Genomic DNA, 26298 nt, shown 5'->3' on the forward strand with positions numbered 1-26298 from the left:
GAAGAGGAGGGGCTGGGATGGAGGAAATGCCTCTATCTGGTTGTCCCAGGTAACCAGAGGAGCCCATGCAGCCACCCATGGGGGACCCTAGGCTCCAGGTCAAAGGATAGGATGCCTTTCCCCTTCCCGCATCCCGCAGCAGCTCTCTGGCTACCCCTCCTCCTGACCACTCTCCAGTACCAGCTAGAGAGCAGAGGGGCCACTCCCCAAAGCAGGCCTTTCCTCCCCTAAGCCTTCAAGACCCCTCGGTGGGCACTGCCTTTCCTCACATCCCGCAGTGGGGCCGCCTCCCACAGCCGACGAGCCCCACCATGAGTGTGACGGGCTGGGGGCTGGTCATGCTGGGCAGAGGGGCTGTTCTAATGTGAGGAAGTCCTGTGCCTCAGGTGCTTGTGAGATTCGTTCTTGGGTGTGGGTAACCTCTAGCCCTGGGCATCCCCTGCATTTCAGCAGCACCCACAGGAGCCCCCCACCCCTGATGTTCCTGCTCTTCTATTTTTATTGTTGCTAAATCACAACTGACACTTTCCTGGCCTGAGACTGAGCCCTTGTCTCCAGCCATTCCTTATAGGAAGTAGGAACGGGGAAGTGGAGAGGGGAAATGGGCCTTTCCAGAGAGAGAGGCTGGCATGGGCAGGGCTGGGTCCCTTGGGCCTGTGCTGGCCCCAACAGCCCCAGAGGCAGGGGCCTCCCCCAGCACCCTTCTCTCCCACAGCTTCTCCCGCCCCGGAAAGGCGAGCAAGCCCTCCTTCCTTCCTTCCTTCCTTCCTCCCTCCGGGAAGCACATCCATCCCGGGCAGGCTCATCCCCAGCGGCCACACAATGGCCCTTATCAGCCTCGGAGCCAGGCGCAGACCCAGCGCACACGGAGTCTCACATATTTCCTGTTTCCACCCAGCAGGTCGGGTGGACCCAGAGCGGCCATATCCTGACCAGGCCCAGAGGATGGAGAGCACTCCCCTTCCCCCTTCTGCCTCTCAACCACTGCTGGGCTCACCTCTCCCACACCAGGAGGGGCCCAAACAGGAGGCAGGGCGTGGGGACTCCGGTTCACAACCGGGGAGGGAAGCAGGTGGAGGTCCCTGGGGTCAAGGCTGGGGTGGCACTGACCGAATGGGGAGGCGGGTATAGTATGATATGCTTTCCGCAGCTGCTCTCCTGAAGTAACCTTGCCAACAGGTGCATCACCTGTACTTCACAGATACTGAGGCCCCTCTGTGGTGGGCTCAGGCCCATACCTGTGTTTCTGGTCCTGCAGGAAACCACAGGAGCTTGTAACTGTGAGGAGATCCACCCCCGTCAGCTCTGGCTTTCCCATCTGCCAGATGAAGGGTGCTATGTGGCGACACTCACGACAGCTGTATGTGCAAGAGTAACAGGTGGGCCAGTGACGGCTCTGGAGGTCCCTGAGTGTGTGTGGGTGGCAGGGACAGGTCACTGTGGGGGAAGACTCAGCAAGGGTCTGGGGAGAAGTGGGGCAGAAAGAGATGGTTAACAGTTTGGACTGGAAACCAGGAAGAAGGCTCATGACTGGGGCATGAGCAGCAGCGGGTCAGGGGTGATGAACCAGGAGTTCCTCTACTTGGCAGGGGCGGCAAGCCCCACCAGGGCCAGGACCCCAGTGCTCCCCATGCTAGAGCCCCATCCTAGCCACATCGTAGTGGCCTCTGCAAATCTTAGACACAAGCCTAGCTTGGGTCCACAGGGCCCTGTCCCTGGAGTCCAGCCATGAGCCCCAACCCCCCAATCATGAGTCACACACAAGTGTAAAAGCCACGCTTCTAATTCCCCCTGCACAGTGTAACAGTCACAAAACAGCCAGCCATGGCCTGCGAGAAGCCAGGGGATAGTTCTGGATACACACGGCTTGTAGCACAGAGCAAGTGCAGTGGGCCCCAGCCTCGGGATACGGGACGGCAGGACGGGCACTCGCAGGCTCCCAGAGGCATCTTCTCCGTAAGAGGGCTGCCGAGAGACCACGGCAGGAGGCAAGTGGTGGAGGTGGGAACAAAGCCCCTCGAGAATGCTCTCTGCAGACCCCCAGGGCCAGACCCTCCCACACGTCTTGAGCTGGCCCTCCCTTCTGCCTGCCCCCACTTCGAGGTCCTGGGGGGTCCAGGGGAGGACTGTCGTCAGTGACTCTTGACAAGGGTGAGGCAGATGCACTTGACCTGACAAGCACGACCCAGGAAAAATCTGTGGCCACAGCTCCTGGTCACCCCTTCCTTCCTCAGAGGGTAGGCTGGAAGCACGGGACTCAAGCTACCAGCAGAATTGAACCTGGATCCTTCCCAGTTCTCTCTGTTCGGGCTCTGGAAGTCCCTAGGTGAGACTCCATGTGGTGGGTAGGGAGGAACACTGCTGGCCGAAGGGCCCTCATCAGCCCCCTTTTGCTGAAAGCAGGAATCCCAGACCCTCTGTTCACTCCTCCTGGGGACAGGACTCATGGAATCCAGCACTGCTGTCGCCAGTCTATGCAGCCTGTACAAATGTGAGCATCCCCCTCCCAGATAGCCCGAGGCCCAGGATAACATGACAAGAATGCAGACCTGTGCCAAATGGGGCATGTGCCTGGCAGGACTACTTAGGCCGGACTAGCAAAGGGAGTAGGAATCCAGAAATGAGATCAGAACTGTTCCCAGGTCTACACTGTGGTCAACTAGCTGGTCTCACTCACATCTCAGCAATAAAAACCTGTATTTAAGTGGCTAATTCTAGAGATCAGTAGTGGAGAGAGCAAAGGAGCCTGGCCAGAGCTCACTGGGAGGAGGAGGTGGGCGACACTTGGCTGTCTCTTTGGGGGCCAGGCTGGGCCCCCAGCCCTCCTGCAGTGGCAAGGCAGAGCTAGCTACCAGCTCTGGCCTCCACCTGGGATCCACTCCCACCTGGTCAGATCTGTGGCTGTGCTTCACCCAGTGGGTCCTCCCTCAGGGAGAAAAGCGGGATCTGTGAGATAAAGCAGGTGGCAGAAGTGGGAGAGTGGGTCTTCCTTCTGCTTCCCATCAGCCCATTCTCCCACTGAAGTGGCTCCTCAGGTGCAGTCTGGGTCCCAGGCCTGGGCCTCAGGGAACCAACGATGGGCTCAAGCCCCTCCCCTCCCCTGCCCTTCCCAACATCCCTTACCTGGAAGGGTCTGCTTATCCCTGCCACAGAACGCAGGTTGTTGCTATAGTAACAGAGGAGAAACTCTTCTTCCGTTGCAGGGATATTGCTGATGTCAATGTAAACCTGGAGGGAGGATGGATGGGACTGTGGTCAGCTCCAGGCTCTGGGCGCCACCCAGCTCTGAGTGACAAACTATCCAGCTCTGTTCCTCCCATGACACAGGAGTGCTGAGGCCAGCCCGCCTGCGGTGACATACCTGGTTCAGGTTGTCGCTGAAGGAGACCTCGTTGTCCCCGACCCAGATGTAGGACACGTAGTCATGAATGTCACGCAGCCCCACCTGTGGGGGGAGTCATGTGATCAGTGGTCAGGGAGTACATGGGACCTAAGGCAAGTCCTAAGGAGGGACTGTCTCACTGCTGGGGCCGGCAGTTGTACCAGATGCTTCCCCGCAGCCCTTCACTGCCCTTCCATGCAGAAGAACCCCTGGGATGGACAAGGGTGGGTTTCTCAGTCTACCCAGCTCCCAGGAGCCTTCGGGAGGGATGAACCTCACCTTGTACAGTCCGATCCAGTCCCACGGGCTCCTGGGGAAGTCTGAGGTTGAGGAGTAGCTGACCATCAGGTCGTTCTCCAGGGTCCACAGGTCCTCTGGCATCAGAACGATCGGTGGAGCAGACAGCAACGGCTTCAGCTAGACATAGGGGTGGAAGGGCTCAGTTCGCAGCAGCATTCCCTCCTCAGAGGCCAAGTGTTCTTCCCTGCCCTTCCAACACAGCGGGGAGGGTGGGGCACCCAGAGGGGTGGGCACAGAACTCCGATGGGCTGCTCCAACTGACCTTGGCTGGCCAAACACCAGTCACCAGGGTGGCTGGGCCTATCAGGGAGTCACAGAGCCCAGCGCTGAGGGGTAGGAACTGGGGAGAGCAGAGGCGCGGTTGAGAGGCTTAAGGAAGTGGCAGGCAGCTGCTCTCAGGCCGCTAGAGTATCTGACCCAAAGCCCCACCTGGGGGATGCTCTGGTGAAAACAGCTGTGAACGAGCAGGAACACAAGACAGAAACTAACACAGGCTGGGCACGGTGGCTCACACCCATAATCCCAACATTTTGGGAGGCCAAGGTAGGAGGATCACTTGAGCCCAGGAGTTCAAGACTAGCCTGGGCAACATGGCGAAACCCTGCGTCTGTAAGAAATACAAAACTTAGGTATGGTGGCATGCACCTGTAGTCCTTGCTCCTAGGGAGGCTGAGGTGGAAGGATCAGTGACTTGAGCCCAGGAGGTCCAGGCTGCAGTGAGCTGTGATGGCACCACTGCACTCCAACCTGGGTGACAGAACGAGACCCTGTTTTGTGTGTGTGTGTGTGTGTGTGTGTAAAGCCAGTAAGCCAGTATGAAAATGTGAAGGCAGGGCGACAGCAGCAGCCTGAAGGAGGCCAGCACTGACGCAGGGATGGAGGGAGCACCCTTTGCAACTTGATCCAGATAGATTCAGGACAAATAAAAGAAGGCCTACTTCCCACAGTGGGTAATAAGCCTAATGGAACTCATTAGCCCCAAGGGAGAATACCCAAAGGAAACGGAAACCTTTTCACAAAGGGTTTGAACACGTTTTTGACAGAGCCATCAACGGCTCCTAAGAAGAGCTGGGATATCTGACCTGGAGGAAAGGCAATCATGGCCTCCACAGGCCTCCCTGGGGGACTGGCTGACATTAGAATGCAGGGATGGAGGGCTGGGGATGGGGCCCAGCACAGCGATTCCTCTGGCAAGTATCAGGCAGCCCCGAAGTTCACCTCCAAGTCGAAAGTGCCTGCGACAGGCTTATGGTCACTGATGGTGTACATCATGTAGCTGCCATAGCTCCTCTGAGACAGGGAGAAGTCTGGGGCTGGCAGTCCGGGGGTGTGGGGGCCAGCCTGGGGCTGCCGCTTCAGCCGCCACAGGATGCGGTCTGTCCATGCGGGCTTGCGTTTCTTCTCACTGCGGGGGTGGGGGGATGAAGAGGAAGAATGGGAGGGCGTAAGAGCAGAAATGATGCAACAATCTTGCATGTTCTTCACATGTACCCCAAAACCTAAAATGCAACTAAAAAAAAAAAAAAGCAGTAATGAGCCCACAGGAGCTTGCTGGAGTCCCTAACTCCGGCATCTAGTAGCAGCCACAGAGCCCTGGGCCAAAGCTGGAGGGAGCGTGGCAGCAGGCAGGGAGGTGCCCAACGGAACCAAAGGGGTGCTGGCCCTCATCAGGCTTCGCCAGAACCCTCTGTCTAGCTCATATTTTTATGGATCAAATTGTGACTCAGAAATACTCAATTTCAAAGCTTTGCTTCTTTCTTGAGCAAAAGCGACAGTGGATCAAAGCAGCTGAGGTTTGGGATTCTGAAGCTGACCGACCTGAGCTTGACTGGCTGCCCTGCTTACTAGCAGTCTACCTCAGGAAAGGCAAAGAAGCATTTAGAAAATGCTTAGAGATGTAGCTGGGACTACAGGTGCATGACACCATGCCTGTCTTGAACTGCGGGCCTCAAATGATCTTCCCATCTCAGCCTCCCAAAGTGTGGGGATTATAAGGCCTGGGCCACTGTGCCTAGCTATAGCATGCTCTCGTTACAGGTGGGGAAACTGAGGCTTAGCTTTGAAGAGAAGCACCTTTCCCAAAGTCGCAAGCTACAAAGTGGTGGCGCCGGGATTCAGAGCCAGCCAGCATGACTGCAGGGCATGTACTCCTCCCACTGATGAACACCTCAGGCCTCAGCTTCCTTGCCTGCAAGTGGAGGGAAGAGTAGGAGCTGCCCGCACAGGGGTGGTATGACGCCATGAGATCAAATACATAAAATGCAAAGTGAGCTCCCTGTGCACGCCGGCCATCATGATTTGCTCTCAGTTCATGAGACCTCCCACCTGCTCTTCACCAGCCAGCTTCCCTAAGGGGTGTGAAAGAGGTCTTACAGCCCTTGGAGACAAAATGCTTTCCTCCTTCAGGTAACTGAAGTTGACCAAAGACTAGTCTCTGACCTGTAACCCAGCCTTCCCAAGCAACTATTGGAGCAGTTTCTTTTTTTTTGAGGCAGAGTTTCACTCTTGTTACCCAGGCTGGAGTGCAATGGCGCTATCTCGGCTCACTGCAACCTCCGCCTCCTGGGTTCAGGCAATTCTCCTGCCTCAGCCTCCTGAGTAGCTGGGATTACAGGCATGCGCCACCATGCCCAGCTAATTTTTTGTATTTTTAGTAGAGACGGGGTTTCACCATGTTGACCAGGACGGTCTTGATCTCTTGACCTCATGATCCACCCGCCTCGGCCTCCTGAAGTGCTGGGATTACAGGCTTGAGCCACCGCGCCCGGCTATTGGAGCAGTTTCTAAGGCCAGCTTGGTCCTCAGGCCCTGCCCTCCTGGACTACCAGCTAAGTCCTGCCTTGGAGTTGGGGTGCATGTGTGATCGGGGAAGCAGGACAGCTGCTATTTCTGGGTTTCCTTCCCTTGGTGGACAATTCCCTTTCTTGAATGAACCCAGAGTAATAAAGCCTGATGGGATCAATCAATCAATCTAGACAGGATGTCACACACTATCTTGTCTATCATTTGACAGGGCCTGGAATATCTAGCTAGCTAGCTATCAACCAGCAGGGTCTCGCTCTGTTGAATCCTATCTATTAATTGACGGATTGACAGGGTCTTGCTCTGTTGGCCAGGCTGAGTGCAGTAGCACAGTCGTAACTCACTGTAGCTTCAAATGCCTCGGCTTCAAGCAATTCTCCCACCTCGGCCTCCTGACCAGCCGGGACCACAGGCATGTGCCAGAGTGCTGTTTAAAAACCTTTAAGGAGTCTTCATTGCCTCCAGAATTAAGTTTAAGTCCCCAAATAGGGCTTTCAAGGGGCTCAGGAGTCTGACCACCCCCACCCTTCATCTCACACCACTTCCCCAGACCCACTCCACCTTGGTGCCTCTCTCAAGCCTCTGGACCTTTGCTCTTGCAGTTTTTGCTGCCTGGAACACCCTCCTTCACCAGGGAGAGGCCTCTGTCAAAGCCAGCCTGGACCTTATTTGCTTCCAAAGCATTTTATATAGTATTACCCGATTATATTGCAGTTTCCTGCTTCCTACTCAGCACATCACCTGGTGCGGGAACTCTGAAGGCAAGGACTTGGCTCTCGGGGTCTCCTGTGTGTCCTTAGCATTACGGCAGATCCTGGAACACAGGTGCTCCATGACCAGGCACTTTCTAAAATTCCACACTCAAGCTCTCTCTCAAAAATGCCCATCTCATCTTCATGTTTACAGCTGAATATACTCATCAATTGGAAACTTTCTGTCTCCTTTATTCAACTGTTATTAATATATATATATTTTTGAGATGAAGTCTCACTCTGTTGCCCAGGCTGGAGTACAGTGGGGCAATCTCAGCTCACTGCAACCCCCGCCTCCCAAGTTCAAGTGAATTCTCCTGCCTCAGCCTCCCAGTTACCTGGGACTACAGGCATGCACCACCATGCCAGGCTAATTTTTGTATTTTTAGTAGAGACGGGGTTTCACCATTCTGGCCAGGCTCAAACTCCTGAACTTGTGATCTGCCCACCTCAGCCTCCCAAAGTGCTGAGGATCACAAGCATAAACCACCGCACCCAACCTATTCAACTTTTTTTTTTTGCAATGGAGTTTTGTTCTTGTTGCCCAGGCTGGAGTGTAATGGCGCCATCTCAGCTTACCACAATCTCCACCTTCTGGGTTCAAGCGATTCTCCTACATCAGCCTCTCAAGTAGCTGGGATTACAGGCATGTGCCACCATACCCAGCTAATTTTATTTTTGTATTTCTAGTAGAGACGGGGTTTCTCCATGTTGGTCAGGCTGGTCTTGAACTCCCGACCTCAGGTGATCTGCCTGCCTCGGCCTCCTGAAGTGCTGGGATTACAGGTGTGAGCCACTGTACCAGGCCTTCAAATAAATGCTTTTTTTTTTTTTTTTGAGGCAGTCTCACTCTCTTGCCCAGGCTGGAATGCAGTGGCAAAAACTTGGCTCACTGCAACCTCTACCTCCTGGGTTCAAGCGACTCTCCTGCCTCAGCCTCCTGAGTAGCTGGGATTACAAGCACCTGATAGCATGCCCAGCTATTCTTTGTATCTTTAATAGAGAGGGGGTTTCACCATGTTGCCCAGGCTGGTCTCAAACTCTTGACTTTGTGAGCCACCCGCCTCAGCCTCCCAAAGTACTGGGATTACAGGCGTGAGCACCCAGCCTGCTCAACGGCTATCTTACTGGTTTTTTTGGTTTTTGAGACAGTCTCGTTCTGTAGCCAGGCTGGAGGGCAACGGTGCAATCTTGGCTCACTGCATCCTCTGCCTCAAGTGATCCTTCTGCCTCAGCCTCCCAAGAAGCTGGGACTGCAGGAACGCGCCACCATGCCGAGTTATTTTTGGTATTTTTAGTAGAGACAAGAGTTTCAACCTGTTGGCCAGGATGGTCTCCATCTCTTGACCTCGTAATCTGCCCGCCTGGGCCTCCCAAAGTACTAGGATTACAGGCATGAGCCACTGCGCCTGGCCTCAACTGCTATATATATTTTTTTTTTTTTTTTTGAGACGGAGTTTCGCTCTTGTTACCCAGGCTGGAGTGCGATGGCGCGATCTCGGCTCACCACAACCTCCGCCTCCTGGGTTCAGGCAATTCTCCTGCCTCAGCCTCCTGAGTAGCTGGGATTACAGGCACGTGCCACCATGCCCAGCTAATTTTTTGTATTTTTAGTAGAGACGGCGTTTCATCATGTTGACCAAGGATGGTCTCGATCTCTTGACCTCGTGATCCACCCGCCTCAGCCTCCCAAAGTGCTGGGATTACAGGCTTGAGCCACCGCGCCCGGCTCAACTGCTATTTTAAGTAACTTTCCCAGTGTACTGTTGTCCCTTTAACAGCAATAGAGTAAGTATTCCAGAAATGGTGGAGAATGGCCACGGTGGTGAACTCAGACTTTAGAACTGGAGGCCAGCTGGGGAAGGCTCTGTCCTGTTCATTAAGAGCTGTATGGCCCTGGGCAAATGACTTCATCTCTCTAAGTCTCAGTTTCTTCAACTGTTAAGATGGGGTGATAACAGTACTTACTTCAAAGAGCAATAAGGAAATTAAAGAGCGTCAGGGAGTGGTCGGGAAGTGGTAACTGACCCAACCGTGGACTGCTTGCTGGCTCCTTGGTTTGTTCCCAACGTTCCACTCTTCTAAGGAGTGCTCCGAGGGCACTGGAATGTGCTGTTCCCATCCCAGAGACTACAGATGCCGCACCCCTGAATCTGCCGTGGACACCGATGCCTAGAATGCTTAAAACCCAGTGATGAACTACATTACTGCACCTTCCCTCCAAAGCACTCTCCCTCCCCAGCTTCCCTGTGATGGACTGGAGCCCATACCTGCTGTCACTGAAGGATTCTCCCAGGTCCTGACCACAGTCTGTCTCTTCTTCCTCCTCAGGACCTCTCCGCCTGCCCCCACCCCCACCACCTTTTCCTTTTCCTTGCCACAGCCAGGCTGATCACTGGGCACCTGTATTACTCATTCTTTCAACCAAGATTGATTTAGCGATTCCACACGCCCCACAGCTGGGAATGTGAGAAATAGGACGGACACGGTCCTTGTTATTTGGCTTGTTGAACAAAACCCAAGAAACAATCAAAGCGAGTGTGCACACATTCACCAAGTTCCCTCCGCTCTACCTTGTCCTTTAGAGACAGGGTCTCGCTGCCACCCAGGCTGGAGTGCAGTGTTGTGATCATAGGTCACTGCAGTACTCTTCAACTCCTGGGCTCAAATGACCCTCCTGCCTCAAGCCTCCCGAGCAGCTGGGACGTCAGGGGTACACAGCACGCCTGGCTATTATTTTTAGACAGGGTCTCACTGTTGCCCAGGCTGGAGTGCAGTGGTGTGATTACAGCTCACTATAGCCTCAATTTCCTGGACTCAAGCGATACTCCCACCTCAGTCTCCTGAGTAGCTGGGATTGTGGGCGTGCCCTACCATGCCGAGCTAACTTTTGTATTTTTTATAGAGATGGGATTTTGCCATGTTGCCTAGGCTGATCCTGAACTCCTGGGCTCAAGTTATCATCCTGCCTCTGCCTCTCAGAGTGCTGGGGTTTAGAGGTGTGAGCCACCACACCTGGCCTCTAAAAAAATATTTGTAGGGGGAAGGGTCTATGTTTCATGGGCACCCATTTCTAATAAAAGTAGTAACTAAAAATTGGGTAGTTCTGGCCAGGCACAGGGACTTACACCTGTAATTCCAGCACTTTGGGAGGCCGAGGGAGGCAGATCATGAGGTCAGGTTCTAGACCAGCCTGACCAATACGGTGAAACTCCAACTATACTAAAAATACAAAAACTAGCTGGGTGTGGTGGCACACACCTGTAGTCCGAGCTACTCAGGAGGCTGACGCAGGAGAATCACTTAAAGCCAGTAGGCAGAGGTTGCAGTGAGCCGAGATCGCATCCCTGCACTGCAGCCTGGGCAACAGATGGAGACTCCATCTCAAAAAAAAAAAAAGTTTGTCTAAGGCTGGGCATGGTGGCTCACGCCTGTAATCCCAGCACTTCGGAAGGCCAAGGCAGGTGGATCACCTGAGGTCAGGAGTTCAAGACCAGCCTGGCGAACGTGGTGAAGCCCCGTCTCTACTAAAAATAGAAAAAATTAGCCAGGTATGGTGGCACATGCCTGTAATTGCAGCTACTTGGGAAGCTGAGGCAGAGAATCGCTTGAGAATCGCTTGAACCCGGGATGCAGACGTTGACGTGAGCAAAGATCATGCCACCGCATTCCAGCTTGGTGACAAGCGCGAAACTGTCTCAAAAAAAAAAAAAAGAAAAAAAAGAAAAAAAAGTTTCTCTGGGCTCATAGAGGCAACTGTAACAAAACTCCAGTGTAATCCCGGACTTGGGCAGGATTTCCGCCCTGCCCTATGAGGAGCTGCCTCATTTCTCATTACATGTTGGCTCGGGGATTCTGGAATGGCTGGCCCAGCACACTGACACCCAGTCCCTTCATCAAGCCAGGACCCGCCAGGTTCTGTGGTCAGGCCCTCCAGGTGCCTCTCGTCAGTGCACTGACTGATGGGAAAGCCTGCCCTTCTGCTTTCTGCCAAGCTCTGCTGCCTCATTCAAGGTACTCTCCTTGACAGGAAGTCTGACAGGCTTCTCCAGCTTTACTGTCTACCACCTAAGGAACGTTTGCTCCAACCTTCTGCATGGAGTCCTGGAAACCCACTAACTCCCAGGCTTGGTACACATGCCAGGCACTGTGCTGCTGCCAGGGATGGCCCTAAATCAGATGGTCTCTGCTCTCTGGGCAATCACAGGACAGGAAGAACGCACACTGTGTCTTAAAAGCAACACTGGAAGCATGGCGTGTGCACGGCTGGGGCAGCGCAGGCAGGAGACGAACCCTCAGTGAGATGGGGTCAGAGAGGCGTCTTAGGAAAGGTGATGTCTCAACCTGGTTTGCAAGGATTAAGTCAGTTTCATTAGAAAGGACTATCTCTGTTCCCCAGGTGGGCTCAGGCCCTGCTCACTGCAGGAACTCCCAGCTGCTTCTGGCCCCTGGCCCCTGCCAGGAATAGTTCAGTTATGATGCCCCCTGGTCCTGCCCAAACCTTTCATTTCCTGGGCTCTGCCAAAGGGAAGAAATATTGAAGGCTCATGAGACTAAAGTCACAGGAAGGGAAGGAGACTGAGGCTCAGAAGTCTAGAGACACAGGAAGGGAAGGAGGCTGAAGGCTCAGGAGTCTAGAGACACAGGAAGGGAAGGAGACTAAAGGCTCAGGAGTCTAGAGACACAGGAAGGGAAGGAGACTGAAGGCTCAGGAGTCTAGAGACACAGGAAGGGAAGGAGGCTGAAGGCTCAGGAGTCTAGAGACACAGGAAGGGAAGGAGGCTGAGGCTCAGGAGTCTAGAGACACAGGAAGGGAAGGAGACTGAAGGCTTAGGAGTCTAGAGACACAGGAAGGGAAGGAGGCTGAGGCTCAGGAGCCTAGAGACACAGGAAGGGAAGGAGACTGAAGGCTCAGGAGTCTAGAGACACAGGAAGGGAAGGAGACTGAGGCTCAGGAGTCTAGAGACACAGGAAGGGAAGGAGGCTGAAGGCTCAGGAGTTGAGACAGGAAGGGAAGGAGACTGAGGCTCAGGAGTCTAGAGACACAGAAAGGGAAGGAGACTGAAGGCTTAGGAGTCTAGAGACACAGGAAGGGAAGGAGGCTGAAGGCTCAGGAGTTGAGACAGGAAGGGAAGGAGACTGAGGCTCAGGAGTCTAGAGACACAGAAAGGGAAGGAGGCTGAGGCTCAGGAGTCCAGAGACACAGGAAGGGAAGGAGTGAGGGTCAGGAGTAAGAGACACATGTGAGTTCCAATCCGTGTTCGATTATGAAGTCCATCATTCCTTACTATCTATTCTTTGGACTCAGTGGCCTTATTTGTTAACAGTCAATAATAACACTGTCTGCCTCCTAAGAGCATGGTGAGAAATGACAAGGTGGAGCCTCTGCATACACCTGTGCGCCAGTCACAGTGAGCTGTTATTTAGAAATAGGTGCGTGCCTCCCCTAGCAGAGGCTGGCTTCCTCACTGTGCCATCTTCTTGCTGTTGCTGGCAAGGCTGGCCATGAATCCTGAAGTACGACAGGCTTGAGGAAGGCACTGTGGGCCACAGAGCCAGAGAATCAGGGCTGAGCCGCAGCTTGCCACGCACTGGCTGAGCCACCTGGGGTGGGGGTCCTCTCACTTCTAAGCTCTCCATTCTGCCAGACCCTGCCAACTCCAGCCCAGACCCAGCTTTTGCAACAAGCTCCAGTGTCCTGGAGGTCTCTCTGTCACAGGGTTGTGAGGAAGGGACCCCTGGCTACAGGGCCTGCCAACAGCTCTCTTCATGCTGGCAAGTTTTTTTTTTTTTTTTTTTGAGACGGAGTTTCGCCCTTGTTACCCAGGCTGGAGTGCAATGGCGCGATCTCGGCTCACCGCAACCTCCGCCTCCTGGGCTCAGGCAATTGTCCTGCCTCAGCCTCCTGAGTAGCTGGGATTACAGGCACGTGCCACCATGCCCAGCTAATTTTTTGCACTTTTAGTAGAGACGGGGTTTCACCATGTTGACCAGGATGGTCTCGATCTCTCGACCTCGTGATCCACCCGCCTCGGCCTCCCAAAGTGCTGGGATTACAGGCTTAAGCCACCGCGCCCGGCCCATGCTGGCAAGTTTTTAAAGAGTTTTTTTTTTTTTTTTTTTCCCAGACAGGGTGCCCAGGCTAGAGTGCAGTGGGTCAATCCCAGCTCATCGCAGCATTTAACTCCTGGGTCCTCCTGCCTCAGCTTTCCTGAGTAGCTGTGACTACAGGCACACCGCACTACACACAGCTAATTTTCAAATATTTTGTAGAGATAATGTCTAACTATGTTGCCCAGGCGGGTCTTGAACTCTTGGCTTCAAGGAACACCTCCACACCCACAGCCTCACAAGTCCTTACTGCTGCCATCACGACTCTCATTGCTAATGGATGGCTGCAGCTGTGGATCAGGGCCAGCCAGCCTGCCATGGCCTGCCCTCCTACCTCCTTTCCTGCCCGCCCTGCGGCCCGGGGCGGGTCCTGCTGCCCGTGACCCTGCCTCCTCTTCTGGGGACTGCCCTCGTTGTGACCCCACCGTCTTGATGCACGCAGCTGGATCGGCTCACTCTTGCCCCCTTTCCTTGGCAAGGCTATTTTGGCTTTGTGGTGCCGCTTCCAGAACCAAGCTTGAGTTCTACCTCCTGCCCTGGCCTGGCGGTGGAGATGTTTCTGCACTGACTAAATCCCAAAGGCCTGGGCTGTCCTGCCAGCACCCCCCGCCTCCCTTGCTGAGACGCTCGGGCTAGGAGGAAGGAAGGAGCTGCTCCACTGAAATGAAGACCCTCATGACATGCAAGGCCTCTTTTCTCCAAAGAGAGTAGGGTCCTTGCCCCGAACTGGGTCAGGGACATGTTGCCAGAGCTTCTTTCTCAGGTTTTGGTGGTTGCTTGGCCCCTTCTCAGCTGCTTAGAAAGGTTTTTAGTAAAACTATGGCGGGAAGACATGGATCTAAGAGTAACAGCAGCAGTTACCGCCGGTGTTTACTGGGTGCCAGGTACCGGGCTAGGCGGACACAAGTCCTCCTTCAATCCTCAGCCTCATCCACATCTCAAAGATGACAAAATCGAGGCCTAAACACATTGAAGTCATAAAGAGCTGTGTTTCCAATTACCAGACTCGCGATCTCTGCATTGACCCTGATGAAATTCTCTATGACTGCTTCATCTTCTCACATAGTATCCGACCCACTCGCAGGCTGGGGCAGGGGTACTGAACACCAGAAACTGGCTGGGCCAAGCTTTCTACCCCACCTGGGGACCAGAAGGTCCTGGGAAGTGGGGCCTGGGGTTCCAGAAGGTCCTGGGAAGTGGGGGCTGGGGCTTCAGAAGGTCCTGGGAAGTGGAGGGCTGGGGTTCCAGAAGGTCCTGGAAAGTGGGGTCTGGGGTTTTAGAAGGTCCTGGGAAGTGGAAACTAGGGTTCCGGAAGCTGAAGTGCAGTCCCTCCTAGGTCAGGAGGCAGCTGCTGCACCCTCCACTCTGGCTCCATCTGTAACCACCCCCCACATCTCTCCGGCCTTTGCTGGCACTGGCTTTCCTCCCATGCTCTCTGAGGACATCTGAGACGGTTCCCACAGTCAGTGCCTCATGAAGTGGACAGGAGGCGGCACTCTGAAAAGGGGATGGCTAGACCTCTTTCTGCCCCCCAATGCTTCTATTCCATCCTGCGACAGCTCCCATCCAGTAAGCCGACTTCCTAGAGCTTCTGGCCCCCACTTTCTCCTCACCTGGTGTCATAGTTGCTGGAGTTCCTATCAAACTTGTAGGTGGGCGGGAAGAACAGGCGGCCCTCCTGGAACTCCCGGAGCAGTGGGTCATGTTTCTTGGCAATGCTGAGCTGCAGACAAAATCACAGGCCCCGTCTCCCAGCAGTCTCGGGCCCATGGCCCAGCACCACACTCCATTCAAGGAATGAGCACATCCCATCACAGATGGGGCAAGAGTCAAGCACTGCCCCTCCACCTCCTCACTCCTGGGGGCTACTCAGCAGCCCACCCCCACCAGACCCCACCAGAAAGAAGGTGGGTCCTTTCAGAAATGTTACCAAGGCCCAGGGGAGGAAGCTGCCTCCATTTCCCCAGTCCTTAGGCTGAGGGACCAGACTCTGAACTCCATCTCTAGAGGAGGGCACTAGCAGACATGCACCAGAGAGGAGCCGGGGTAACCAGGGTCCTCCAAAGGGGTAACTCATCCTCCAAGAGGGCAACATGGCTGGGGATGGGAAAGACAACAGGACTACGATGGGATGATGCATGTGCCGAACCAAGGCACGAAAAGCCTGGTGCAAAGCCCTTCTGCTTCCCTATTCTTTTTTTTTTTTTTTTTTTTTTTTAGAGACGGAGTTTTCGCTCTTGTTACCCAGGCTGGAGTGCAATGGCACGATCTCGGCTCACCGCAACCTCCGCCTCCTGGGTTCAGGCAATTCGCCTGCCTCAGCCTCCTGAGTAGCTGGGATTACAGGCACGCGCCACCATGCCCAGCTAATTTTTTGTATTTCTAGTAGAGACGGGGTTTCACCATGTTGACCAGGATGGTCTCGATCTCTTGACCTCGTGATCCACCCGTTCCCTATTCTTTTTTAAAGAATTCATTTCATGCCTGCATCTGGCTCCCTATTCTAGAGCATACCCGGAGCTGTTACCCTGGCTCTTTCACGTGAAGATCAGGCACTGGCAGCCATGGCTGCCTCACCCCCAGATGTGAGGTCCTGCTAGACACCCTCCCCCAGCAGACCTGGGTGTAGAAGAGCGGCAAGGGTATCTAGCAACACCGCGCGCTCAGACTACCCCTGGGGCCCTCCCTCACTCGATACCTGATCCTTCTCCCAAAGGTCACTGTAGCGCCGATTTTTAATGGATTCCCGGACAAAGTGCAACCCAAAGTCCTCGATGCGAAAGTTCATGTCTCCAAACCAGATAATGAGGCTTCAGAAAAAAGGAAGGCAGCCTGAGGATTTGTGATGAGGTCAGAGAAGGGAAACCACCAGGTGGCTGGACCCGCTCCACCCGAGGGCTGCCAGGGCAGAGAAAGCCCGAGGGGTAGGGGAGACGCCAGACGCCAAGGCACACATGGGTCCGCTGGAACTGTGCTCATGGCTCCCAAACCACCATTCAAACCGAAGACACCCGCCAAAGAGCCTGCTCTGGCAAACACAGAGCAAGCTGTGGCCCTTCCTTTCTCAACTGGTCACAAGGAAAGGCTGAGGAGCCCTCCTGGAGACCTCAGGAACCACAAGGTCCTTGGTCTGTTCCCAAGTGTTCAGGGTTTCTAGGCAAGACAGAGGGGCTGGAGGAAGGGGACCCCAGGCAGGCAAAGCAAGGGCAGACAGCAGACGGGGCATGAGAGAAGGGGCAGGGAGAGGGTGGGAGCCAGACTACTGACTGCTGGGCAGAGGATGCTGGCTTGGGTCAGCACAGGGCAGAGGGCAGGGTAACAGTGTGCAGATCCAGGCTCACTCATGGTCCAGGATGTTGGGGATATCTTGTCCCTGAAAAGTCTGCATCTCCAGGATCCAGTCGAAGTGCTCCAGCCGCTGGTAATTGTTGGAAATGTGGGGAGGCAGGTGGCAGTTGATGATGCTGACATAGTAGCCATAAAGCTTCAGGCAGATGTTGACTCCTCCTTTGTTCCCCTGGAAGACAGGGACACAGAAGAGTGGCTGGACACGCCCCTCTTTTCACATCCTGGGCTTGAGGGGAGACAGTCTTACCTCCCACAGGGTCTCCCAGGGACAGAAACAAAGCTTCCCACGTGATCTCTCCATGCACAGAGCCCAGGTCACTTAGCCTGGGCCTCAAGAGGCCACTCTGAGGCACAAGAACAGATATGCAGGGCACTGGGCCGGACAGAGTACCGAGATTCCTTCCCCCTCCTTTTTCTTTTGCCCAGCTCCACAGTTCCCAGCGCTTCCCAGCTCACTACTTGGACAATAGCTCAGTCCTTACCCAGTACCCAAACAGGCCGGTGGGGGTGGATTTAGTAGAGAGAATCTGGAGATAGGGCAAATGCTGATACTTGGCAAAGACCAGTAAGAGAATCCCCTGCATACGCATGTGGGAGACCTGCAGGAGACAGAGGGCGAAGGTTACTCATTAAAACGAACAGGCCAAGGGCACCCCTTCCAAGCCCTGCGCTAGGGACTCTAGAGAACCCTCAGCTATAGGCAGCGTCCTGCCCAGGGTCTACGATATCCCAGTTTCAATTGCAGAGTTTCAAGCCTTTTTATTCTTCTCCTGAGCTGCCAAATGATACACCCTGGAAACTGAGGTTTTAGATGCTGCTCCTAGGTCTGGGGGTGGTGGGAAGAGAAGAGAAGGCTACCAGGGCACCCTGCCTTCAGAAGAGCGCCCTTGCCCCAGGGATGTCTAGGCCCCTCTCTGCAATGCTACCCTGAGATCCTCTGGGCACTCTGAGGCTGCAACCTCCTCAAAGAGGAACGTGAATGTAAGAGGATAGTGGCCAAGGGTACCAGCTTTGAAGTTAGATCTCGGTTCAAACCCTGGTGCCGATTCTTAGTATTTGACATTGAGGAAGTTTCTCAGTGTATTTTCTCATTCATAAAGCAGGAATCTCTCATAGATGCTGTGGGGATTATCTGACAGCTATTATTTTTGGTTTAAGCTTTTTTTTTTTTTTTTTTTCTGAGACGGAGTTTCGCTCTTGTTGCCCAGGCTGCTGGAGTGCAATGGCGTGACCTAGGCTCACTGCAACCTCTGCCTCCTGGGTTCAGGCAATTCTCCTGCCTCAGCCTCCTGAGTAGCTGAGTAGCTGGGATTACAGGCACGTGCCACCATGCCCAGCTAATTTTTTGTATTTTTAGTAGAGACGGGGTTTCACCATGTTGACCAGGATGGTCTTGATCTCTTGACCTCGTGATCCACCCGCCTCGGCCTCCCAAAGTGCTGGGATTACAGGCTTGAGCCACCGCGCCCGGCCAAGCATTTTTTTTTTTTTTTGAGATGGAGTCTTGCTCTGTCACCTAGGCTGGAGCACAATGGCACAATCTTGGCTCACTGCAATATCTGGGGTTCAGGTGATTCTCCTGTCTCAGCCTCCCAAGTAGCTTGAATTACAGGCGCCTGCTACTAGGTCCAGCTAATTTTTGTATTTTTAGTAGAGACAGGGTTTCACCATGTTGGCCAGGCTGGTCTTGAACTCCTGATCTCAGGTGATGCACCTACCTCGGCCTCCCAAAGTGCTGGGATTACAGGCGTGAGCCACTGCGCCTGGCCTGCATTCTTAAAAGTGAATGAATATGAGAGGTTTCCAGGGTTCCAGAAATGCTCTTTATTCCCTTCCCCCTGGAAATGTTCTTTATCCACCCTCTGCCCCTATCCCTCCCTTTTTATTTAGAGACAGGATTTCACCCTGTCTACCAGGCTGGAGTGCAGTGGTGCAATCATGGCTCACTGCAGCCTTGACATCCTGGGCTCAAACAATCCTCCCACCTCAGCCTCCGGAGTAGCTGGAACCACAGGTGTGCACCACCATGCCCTGATATGTTTGCTTTGTATAAACAGGGTCTTGCCATGTTGCCCAAGGTGGTCTTGAACTCCCAGGCTCAAACAATCTGCCTGCTTCCGTAATCCCAAAGTAAGTGTTGGGATTACAGGCGTGAGCCACCTCACACCACCTGCTCTTTATCTAGACGTGGCTGATGGTAACATGGGTACATATGTATATATAAAAATCCATCAACGTGTACACTGAATTTCTGCACACTTTTCTGTGTACATTACAGCTCAGTGAAAAACAATTAAGAAAATGTTCCCCCAAAACCCCATAACTATAGACTGTGTGCAGCTGGAGGTCCATACAGGCAATACCCAGGGAGTGCCGATGAGTAAGGACACATGCTCACAGGCTGTGGAGAGCAATTAGCTCAAGTGCCTCCTCTCTCATTACTCCTCATGCCACCCCATAAGGAGGCACCGCCCATTTTGCAGAGGAGGGACTAAGACTCTGGGAGGCTAAGGAACTGGTAGAGCTACCGTACTGTAGAACATCATGGACTAGGAGCCCTACTATCTGCCACTGCAAAAGGTGGGGTGGGAATGGGCCGCAGCCAGTAACCCCCTTTCAGGTTCAGGCTGTCTACACCCAGCATCCGAGTAGCTGCTTCCGGAGAATGAAGTGTGGAGGCCAAGGAGGAAATCCCCGGGTGGGGAGCGTGTACTGGGGCCTTCCAGGAATTATGAAACTTGATCCTGCAGGCCACGAGCCCTAGCACAGTGGAGGAGTCAAAACAGGGGCACCTCAAACCCAGCACCGGGCAAGAGAGGCATCAGAACTTCCGGATGGGCAGGCGTTGCTGCAGATGTGTCCTTAAGCCTCCCTCCACCTCAGTCTTCTCTCTCCCACCCCCAAGCAGGATGACAGCAGCAGTGGAGGATGGGCTGGACGGTGAGGGGCTGACTCCCAGGGTCAGGACTGAAGTAATGGGACTGTAAAGACTCAGGAAAAGTTTTAGGCTTAATCCCCACCCACAAGGCAGCTTTAGGCCACTGGGTTCCACCACAAAGACACTTGCTCACTTTGTGGAGGAGCAGCAGGAACATGGGGCGGGGAGGGTGCAGTGGGGCAGGACAGAGTCAGACTGGGAGAAAGGGTGGGGCTGCTGGAAAAGTAGCAGAGTTCCAGGGCAGGTTCTAGTTGGAGGAAATGGAGGAGGAGGAGCAGAGGACGGACTAGCAGGAGGTGGCTGGGGGCTGCAGAGCCATCCTAGGGGTCAGCCCTTCTCAGTGGATAAGGCTTAAGCAGAGCTCACCCCTCCACCCACATTCTTGGCTGGGGGAAAAAGGGCACCTGTTTTGGGTGCCAGGCCCTCAGGCTGGCCTCCCAATCTCAGTAGGCCACATGGGTAGAAAGGGCTATGTCCCTGCCACAAGCTGAACTAATTTCCTTGGCTCAATTCCATCCTACCAATCCCTTGCCAGTCAGCCGAGAAGCAAGGAGGCCTGCAGTCCTGGGAAGGGAGTGGCTGGTGAGAGAAGGAGTTCTGTCTTCTGGAAGGATCTAGCTCCGTGTCTACAGAAGGAGGCCTCTGGGTTTCATTTGGAGGGGACCAAGGACCCAGGCTGGCATTTTCTGTCCTCAGCAGAAGTTCTAAACCTTGGATTCTTTACTTCGCATTCTGTCCCCTCCAAAGGAGACACAGCTCTTGCGCTAGTACTCTAAGGCAAAGGAGGCTGACAGAGTTCATTCTGAAGAACAAGAGGCATCCAGGAAAGTGGGAGAGGGAATTCTGGCATTTCTAAGCAGCTGTACACCAGGTGCTATAAAGGGGAGTGTGTCTCCACTCTCAGGTGTGCGGGGCAGAACCCAGGGTAAGACCCAGCAGCCCAGAGCCTTCCTGTGGACTCTCCTGCGGGCTACAGATGCCCCAGAATATATCCACCACACCCGACTCCCCTCTCCTAACCTCTGGAGCCCCAGAATTTGAGATGCACGTTTCGTATGACCAGAGGATACTGTATGACACCAGCACGTTAGCCATGTTTAGACCTGTCAGCTTTTTTTTTTTTTTTTTTTTTTTGGAGAGAGTCTTGCACTTGTCACCCAGGCTGGAGCACAGCGGCGCGATCCCCGCTCACTGCAACCTCTGCCTCTTGGGTTCAAGCAATTCTCCTGTCTCAGCCTCTTTGAGCAGCTGAGATAACAAGTGCCCATCACCACACCTGGCTAAGTTTTGTATTTTTAGTAGAGGCGGGGTTTCATTATGTTGGCCAGGGTTGACTCAAACTCCCAACCTCAGGTGATCCACCCGCCTCAGCCTCCCAAAGTGCAGGGATTACTGGTGAGAGCCACTGCTCCTGGCCAAGACCTGTCAGTCTTGGAGTTCGCCAGCACAGCAACAAAGTATTAGCAGTGAAGAACTCGGGTCATGAAGTCTGAAAGACCTGGATCCAAATCCAAGATAGCCCACGTGACTTCTGAGCCATGGCTCTGTCTGTAAAGTACCTCTATTTCAACAGACTTGTTGAGGTTTTAGAGGAACATATATAAAGAGCTACTTATGATGTTTTACACCAAGTAAGCTTCTGATAAATGACAGCCATCATTATTACACTCAGAGGCTTCAGGACGAGCATTTGAGGAAAGACTGGTGGCTGGGGCAGGGGCCAGCACTGAGGTGTTGACAAGCCCTGCTGCACCTCTCCTCAGAATCTTTCCAAGCCGAAAAATATCCAGGTGTTAACCTAACCCCTGGAGACTCAGCTCAGCTCTAGCTACTTCAGAAAGGCACAAGGCAGGCAGGAGCCCCAGGGATGCAGGTGTAATCGAGGTTTAGCCCTTTAAACAAATGGGAAACAGCAGGAAAGGCTGAGTAGGAGTAAGAGGAACACATCAGACCAACAAATGGGGGTCAGTGGAAAGGGGAAAACACAGCTCTCAATTGCCCATGAACTGCCAGTTACCTTGACGAAGCCCAGAGGGGAAAGCGTATCCATGAGGAAACTGCTCCATGAGTCATTAAAGGCAGCATCAGAAAGGAGGCTTATGATCCCAGAGTTCAATTCCTGCAAACTGATCATGCCAACTCAGAGGCTTGTCCCCGGCCTCCAGGGTGCTTCCCCTGACACAGATATTTCATCCTGTCTTCACGGACTTCCAAGCCCTGAGTTGTGATGACCATGAGGTCCCCATCTCCTGCCTGATCACCCACCCCTTGTTGTTGCTGACCCAGGACAAGAGACATGGGATGGACCCAAAGCAGACTGAAGGCTCCCAGCCCTCAGCCTCCAGAGTGCAGGAGGGCAGGCTACAGTGCTTCATTCCCCATGGGGAAACTTGGGACTGGTCAGGGATGGGTGAAGGAGCCTGCAGATACCTACCCAATGATATACATGTCAAGATTCGCGTTCTGGTTGTTCAGCTGAAGCAGGTCACTGAGATCTAGAGGGGGTGCTGCTGAGGCCACATTCCAAGTCACCACATGGATGCTGTGGAAGGGATGCAGGGGGAAGTCATGCAGGAAGGAAGGTAAGACAGGTCACTGGGTGGGCCGGACGCAGTGGCTCAAGCCTGTCATCCCAGCACTTCAGGAGGCCGAGGCGGGCAGATCACAAGGTCAGGAGTTCAAGACCAACCTGGCCAACATGGTGACACCCTGTCTCTACTAAAAATACAAAAATTAGTTGGGTATGGTGGCAGGCTCCTGTAATCCCAGCTACTCGGTGGAGACTGAGGCAGGAGAATTGCTTGAACCTGGGAGGCAGAGGTTGCAGTGAGCTGAGATCATGCCACTGCACTCCAGCCTGGGCAACAGAGTGAGATTCTGTCTCAAAAAAACAAAACAAAACAACAAAGATAGTGCACAGATGGTGTCTAGACCTGCTCAGGTCACCACAATCCTCCGCACTTGTGATGGGAAATGCAGGTGTCTGTACTGATGGAGGGAATGAGGATACTGAACAATCGGCTATCCGTCCTCACCTTTGTCCACTGAAGCAGGAAACCACACCGTGGACTGGCTCCTCCAGGCAAGCGCACAGCTGTGAACAGCTGGCAGCCCTGGTGCTGCTGACATAGCAGAGGTGCCGAAGGGTGCCCAAGACTCCCAGGTCAGGCAAGGGAAGGTCAGGGGGCTGAATGGATTAACTCCATCATCTCCTCCAGCCACCCACACACAACTTTGATCATCTATGGCTCAGTCAGCAATTTCCCATCCTACTTCTCACCCCAGGTGTTCCTAAGACCACCAGGAAGATCCTGGGGACTCAGATTTTACCTTGTGCTAGGCCTCAGCACCACAAGGGCGGATGAATTTAAAACATAAAAGAGATAACAACACCATGTTGCCTTCCTCTCTCCTCCCTAGCAAATCCCTGGAGCAAACCAATTTTGCCAAGCACTTCACTGAGCCTAAGGAGAAGCTTCTTTTTTTGTTTAGATGAAGTCTCATTCTGTTGCCCAGGCTGGAGTTCAGTGGCATGATCTGGGTTCACTGCAGCTTCCACCTCCCGGGTTCCAGCGATTCTCCTGCCTCAGCCTCCCAAGGAGGTGAGATTACAGGCGTATGCCACCACACTTGGCTCATTTTGTATTTTTAGTAGAGATGGGGTTTCACCATGTTGGCCAGGTTGGTCTCAAACTCCTGACCTCAGGTGATCTGCCCACCTCAGCCTCTCAAAGTGTTGGGATTACAGGCCTGAGCCATCACGCCTGGCCAAGGAGAAGTTTCTAAGTAACAGGTTTCTCTGCATATGTCTTAAGAGTCTATACTCTAGGCTACGTCGTAGTATTGCATGAAGAAATAAAAAAAGAGTACTCTCTCTCGGGAAAAGTCATTACTTGGATAACATTTTAACCTCAGCATACAAGTCTTGGGGAGGCAAGAGACTTCCTAGGTGATCAGGGGCCTCAATGACACTGGACCCACTCAGAGGCTCAGAGGAAGGAGACCTGAAGAGGCCGGCAGATGTCTTTAGCGGAATACTGACAGCAGCCCTACAAGCAGTGCCAGACTGTGCGGAGCACAGAGCAGGTAGGAGCTGCAGCCCCTGCAGAGACCAGCAACAGCTGGCCTGAGTGCTAGGCCCACGGTGAGGAGGAGGACCTGCAGCAGCTGGAGATCCGAAGTGGGGGGAGGGGGGGTAACAGGGGACTGGGAGAAAAGGGCAAATGAGGCCAAAACATCTCTTCTCCAACAGATCCTGCTCTTAGAGGTCGACGTTCTCCAAAGCACTTCAAGAAATTCTTGGCCAGTTTAAAACAACTTCCTGTCCCTCTCCATTAGCATAAACAACACCATACAGAAACCACCTTCCCAGGCACTCGGCCTGAGATTAAGTGCTTCATTTGTCTACGATCTCCCCCTGCTGTCCGACAGAGGCTTAAGGAACAAAGACTTATTTTGCTCAAAGACTTATTTTCCCAGACTTGCTCTAAGTGGATGGAGAGCACAAGTCCAGATTTCTTGTTCCCACTCTCAGATCCGACGATTAGCAGCAAATCCATGCATCGTGACTTAGACTAAGCAGGCGATTAGCGCTGTTCCCTGTGAAAGAGCAGGCAAGAGACTAGGCTAAGTCACTTCACTAAAGGATCTTATCTCAATCTGATTGTGGATTTCCGGGGATCACCGTGGAATCAGGCAGAACTCATGATGTATGTGCTGATGAAAAGTAGGAACGCCGGGCGTGGTGGCTCATGCCTGTAATCCCAGCACTTTGGGAGGCTAGGGCGGGCGGATCACCTGAGGTCCGGAGTTCGAGACCAGCCTGACCAACGTGGAGAAACCCTGTCTCTACCAATAACACAAAATTAGGAGGGTGTGGTGGCGCGCGCCTGTAATCCAGCTACTAGGGAGGCTGAGGCGGGAGAATCGCTCGAACCCGGGAGGCGGAGGTTGCGGTGAGCCAAGATCGCGCCACTGCACTCCAGCCTGGGCGACAGAGCAAACCTCCATCTCAAAAAAAAGAAAAAAGGAAAGTAGGAACGAGATTCCTAACCTAGAGCTGAAGGGTGACGGCCTTGTTATGTCTCTAAGCTCACAAACCCAACACAGCTGACTTCTCCAGAAAGCAACCGCAACACCCGATCGCGCCCCAGTGGGAACGAGCTTGGCGGCCTCGGCTTAGGGAGCGCGCGAGGCTCGGGCCCAACACAGCCCACCCGGCACAGGCCTGGAAGAATGTGAGCGCGCCCCTGAACCCAAGGCGGTCATGGAGGTCTGCAGCCTTGCCTCCCAGGCTGCGCCCACCAGCAGCCCGCAGCCCGCAGCCCGCAGCCCGAGGGAGTCGGCGGCCGCCATCCGCCCCAGCAGGCTGCCCCGCCGCCAGCGCCTCCTCACCCGAGCCTCCTGCTTTTCGGCCCGGCCGGCTTCCGAGAGCTCATGGCAGCCGCCGTCCCGCGCGGTAGTCTGGCAGGCTCGCGTCTGGCGGCCAGAGCAGCCCTGCTGCCGGCCGGTCTCACGCGCCCAGCTGTCGCGGACTGTTTTTCTTCCGGACTCCGACCGCCCGCCCCGGCTTCCGTCAGAGACAGGCCATGGGCGAACCGCCGGCTCCGGGTGGTGCGGCTCGCGGGAGGAGGCGGGACTCTCCCACAAGCGCGAAGCTGCGAGAGGCTGAGCGAAGATGGCTTCGGGGACGTCAGGGAGGCGTGTCTGGCCCGTCATCAGCGTACAACGCCACACAACCGCAGCCGGCCCTGGTGCGCGCCCTCCACTGGACCCGGCCCAGCCCGCCGCCCGCCGCCCGCCGCCCGCCGCCCGCCGCCCGCCGCCCGACTCCCGCGACTCCCAGCGTGCCCCGCGCCGGGGGCCGTCTTCCGGCGGAAGTTGTCGCGCCGCCGTCGCGGCCTCTTCCCAGCTCGTGAGGGATCCGAGAGTACGGTCCTTGCGCTGTCTTCGCCCCGGCTCACCGCCGTCCAGAGACCCAGGGAGCAAATGAGGACCAGGGGTGGGGACACGCAGCCTAGCCACTGTCCTGCCTGGAACCCGGCCTCCCCGCCCCCTCAGCTGCGGGTAATCTCCCATTCCCTTGGCGCCCATGCCGCTCCTGGAGCGTTTCCCTTCTCCACCTCCACTTGCAGGCGGCTTTCGCCCTCCTAACTGATGGGGTTAACCATTGCATGTGGGACGTTTGGGGGATTCCTAGACTCCTAGAAAATTAGCCATCAATAAACGAGAAGGCCGGGCGCGGTGGCACGCGTCTGTAGTCCCAGCTACTCCGGAGGCTGAGGCCGGAGAATCGCTTGAACCCGGGAGGCGGAGGTTGCAGAGAGCCGAGATCGCGCCACTGCACTCCAGCCTGGGCGACAGAGCGCGACTGCGTCCCCTCGCCCCCTCAAAAGTAACTCACTGCTTCCATATGGTCCGTTTTCAAGACGAAACGGCTTCTATGTAGTCTGTATTCAACACCAAACGTGAAATGATTACTTTGCTAAAGATTCACTGTCAGTTTTTCTGGGGGGTGGGGTTATTTATGGGATTTGACAGTACTTTCCTCAAAAAAATGCACACACAATTTTACAAACAAGCTTCCAGAGGTTCATGCACCAGGGAGCCAGGTTAAGAACTTTTTTTTTTTTTTTTTTTTTTGAGATGGAGTCTTGCTCTGTTGG

The 26298-nt window shown here is 54.3% G+C and overlaps 1 protein-coding gene across 4 annotated transcripts; it reads right to left on the reverse strand.

The window, feature by feature from the left end:
* Positions 1 to 1091: 1091 nt before the first annotated feature.
* INPP5K (inositol polyphosphate-5-phosphatase K) lies at positions 1092 to 25870 on the reverse strand. Of its 4 annotated transcripts, none has more exons than XM_074388341.1 (12): positions 25028 to 25162; positions 22068 to 22175; positions 21651 to 21759; positions 17178 to 17294; positions 16689 to 16864; positions 16046 to 16157; positions 14961 to 15070; positions 4901 to 5087; positions 3662 to 3799; positions 3362 to 3445; positions 3124 to 3228; positions 1564 to 1965 (listed from the first exon to the last, which is right to left on the reverse strand). In XM_074388341.1, exons 1-12 carry the CDS (start codon positions 25069 to 25071, stop codon positions 1579 to 1581), a joined length of 1677 nt encoding a protein of 558 aa, XP_074244442.1. In that variant the 5' UTR covers positions 25072 to 25162; the 3' UTR covers positions 1564 to 1578. The 4 variants fall into 4 exon arrangements, with proteins under 4 accessions (XP_074244441.1, XP_074244442.1, XP_039331681.1 ...); XM_039475747.2 differs by having other exon boundaries at positions 1768 to 2946; XM_074388340.1 differs by lacking the exons at positions 21651 to 21759; positions 22068 to 22175 and having other exon boundaries at positions 1092 to 1965; positions 25028 to 25870.
* Between the last annotated feature and the right edge of the window lie 428 nt (positions 25871 to 26298).

This window comes from Saimiri boliviensis, chromosome 17 (genome assembly GCF_048565385.1).
Source record: "Saimiri boliviensis isolate mSaiBol1 chromosome 17, mSaiBol1.pri, whole genome shotgun sequence".
In the NCBI taxonomy this organism is placed as follows: Eukaryota; Metazoa; Chordata; class Mammalia; order Primates; family Cebidae; genus Saimiri; species Saimiri boliviensis.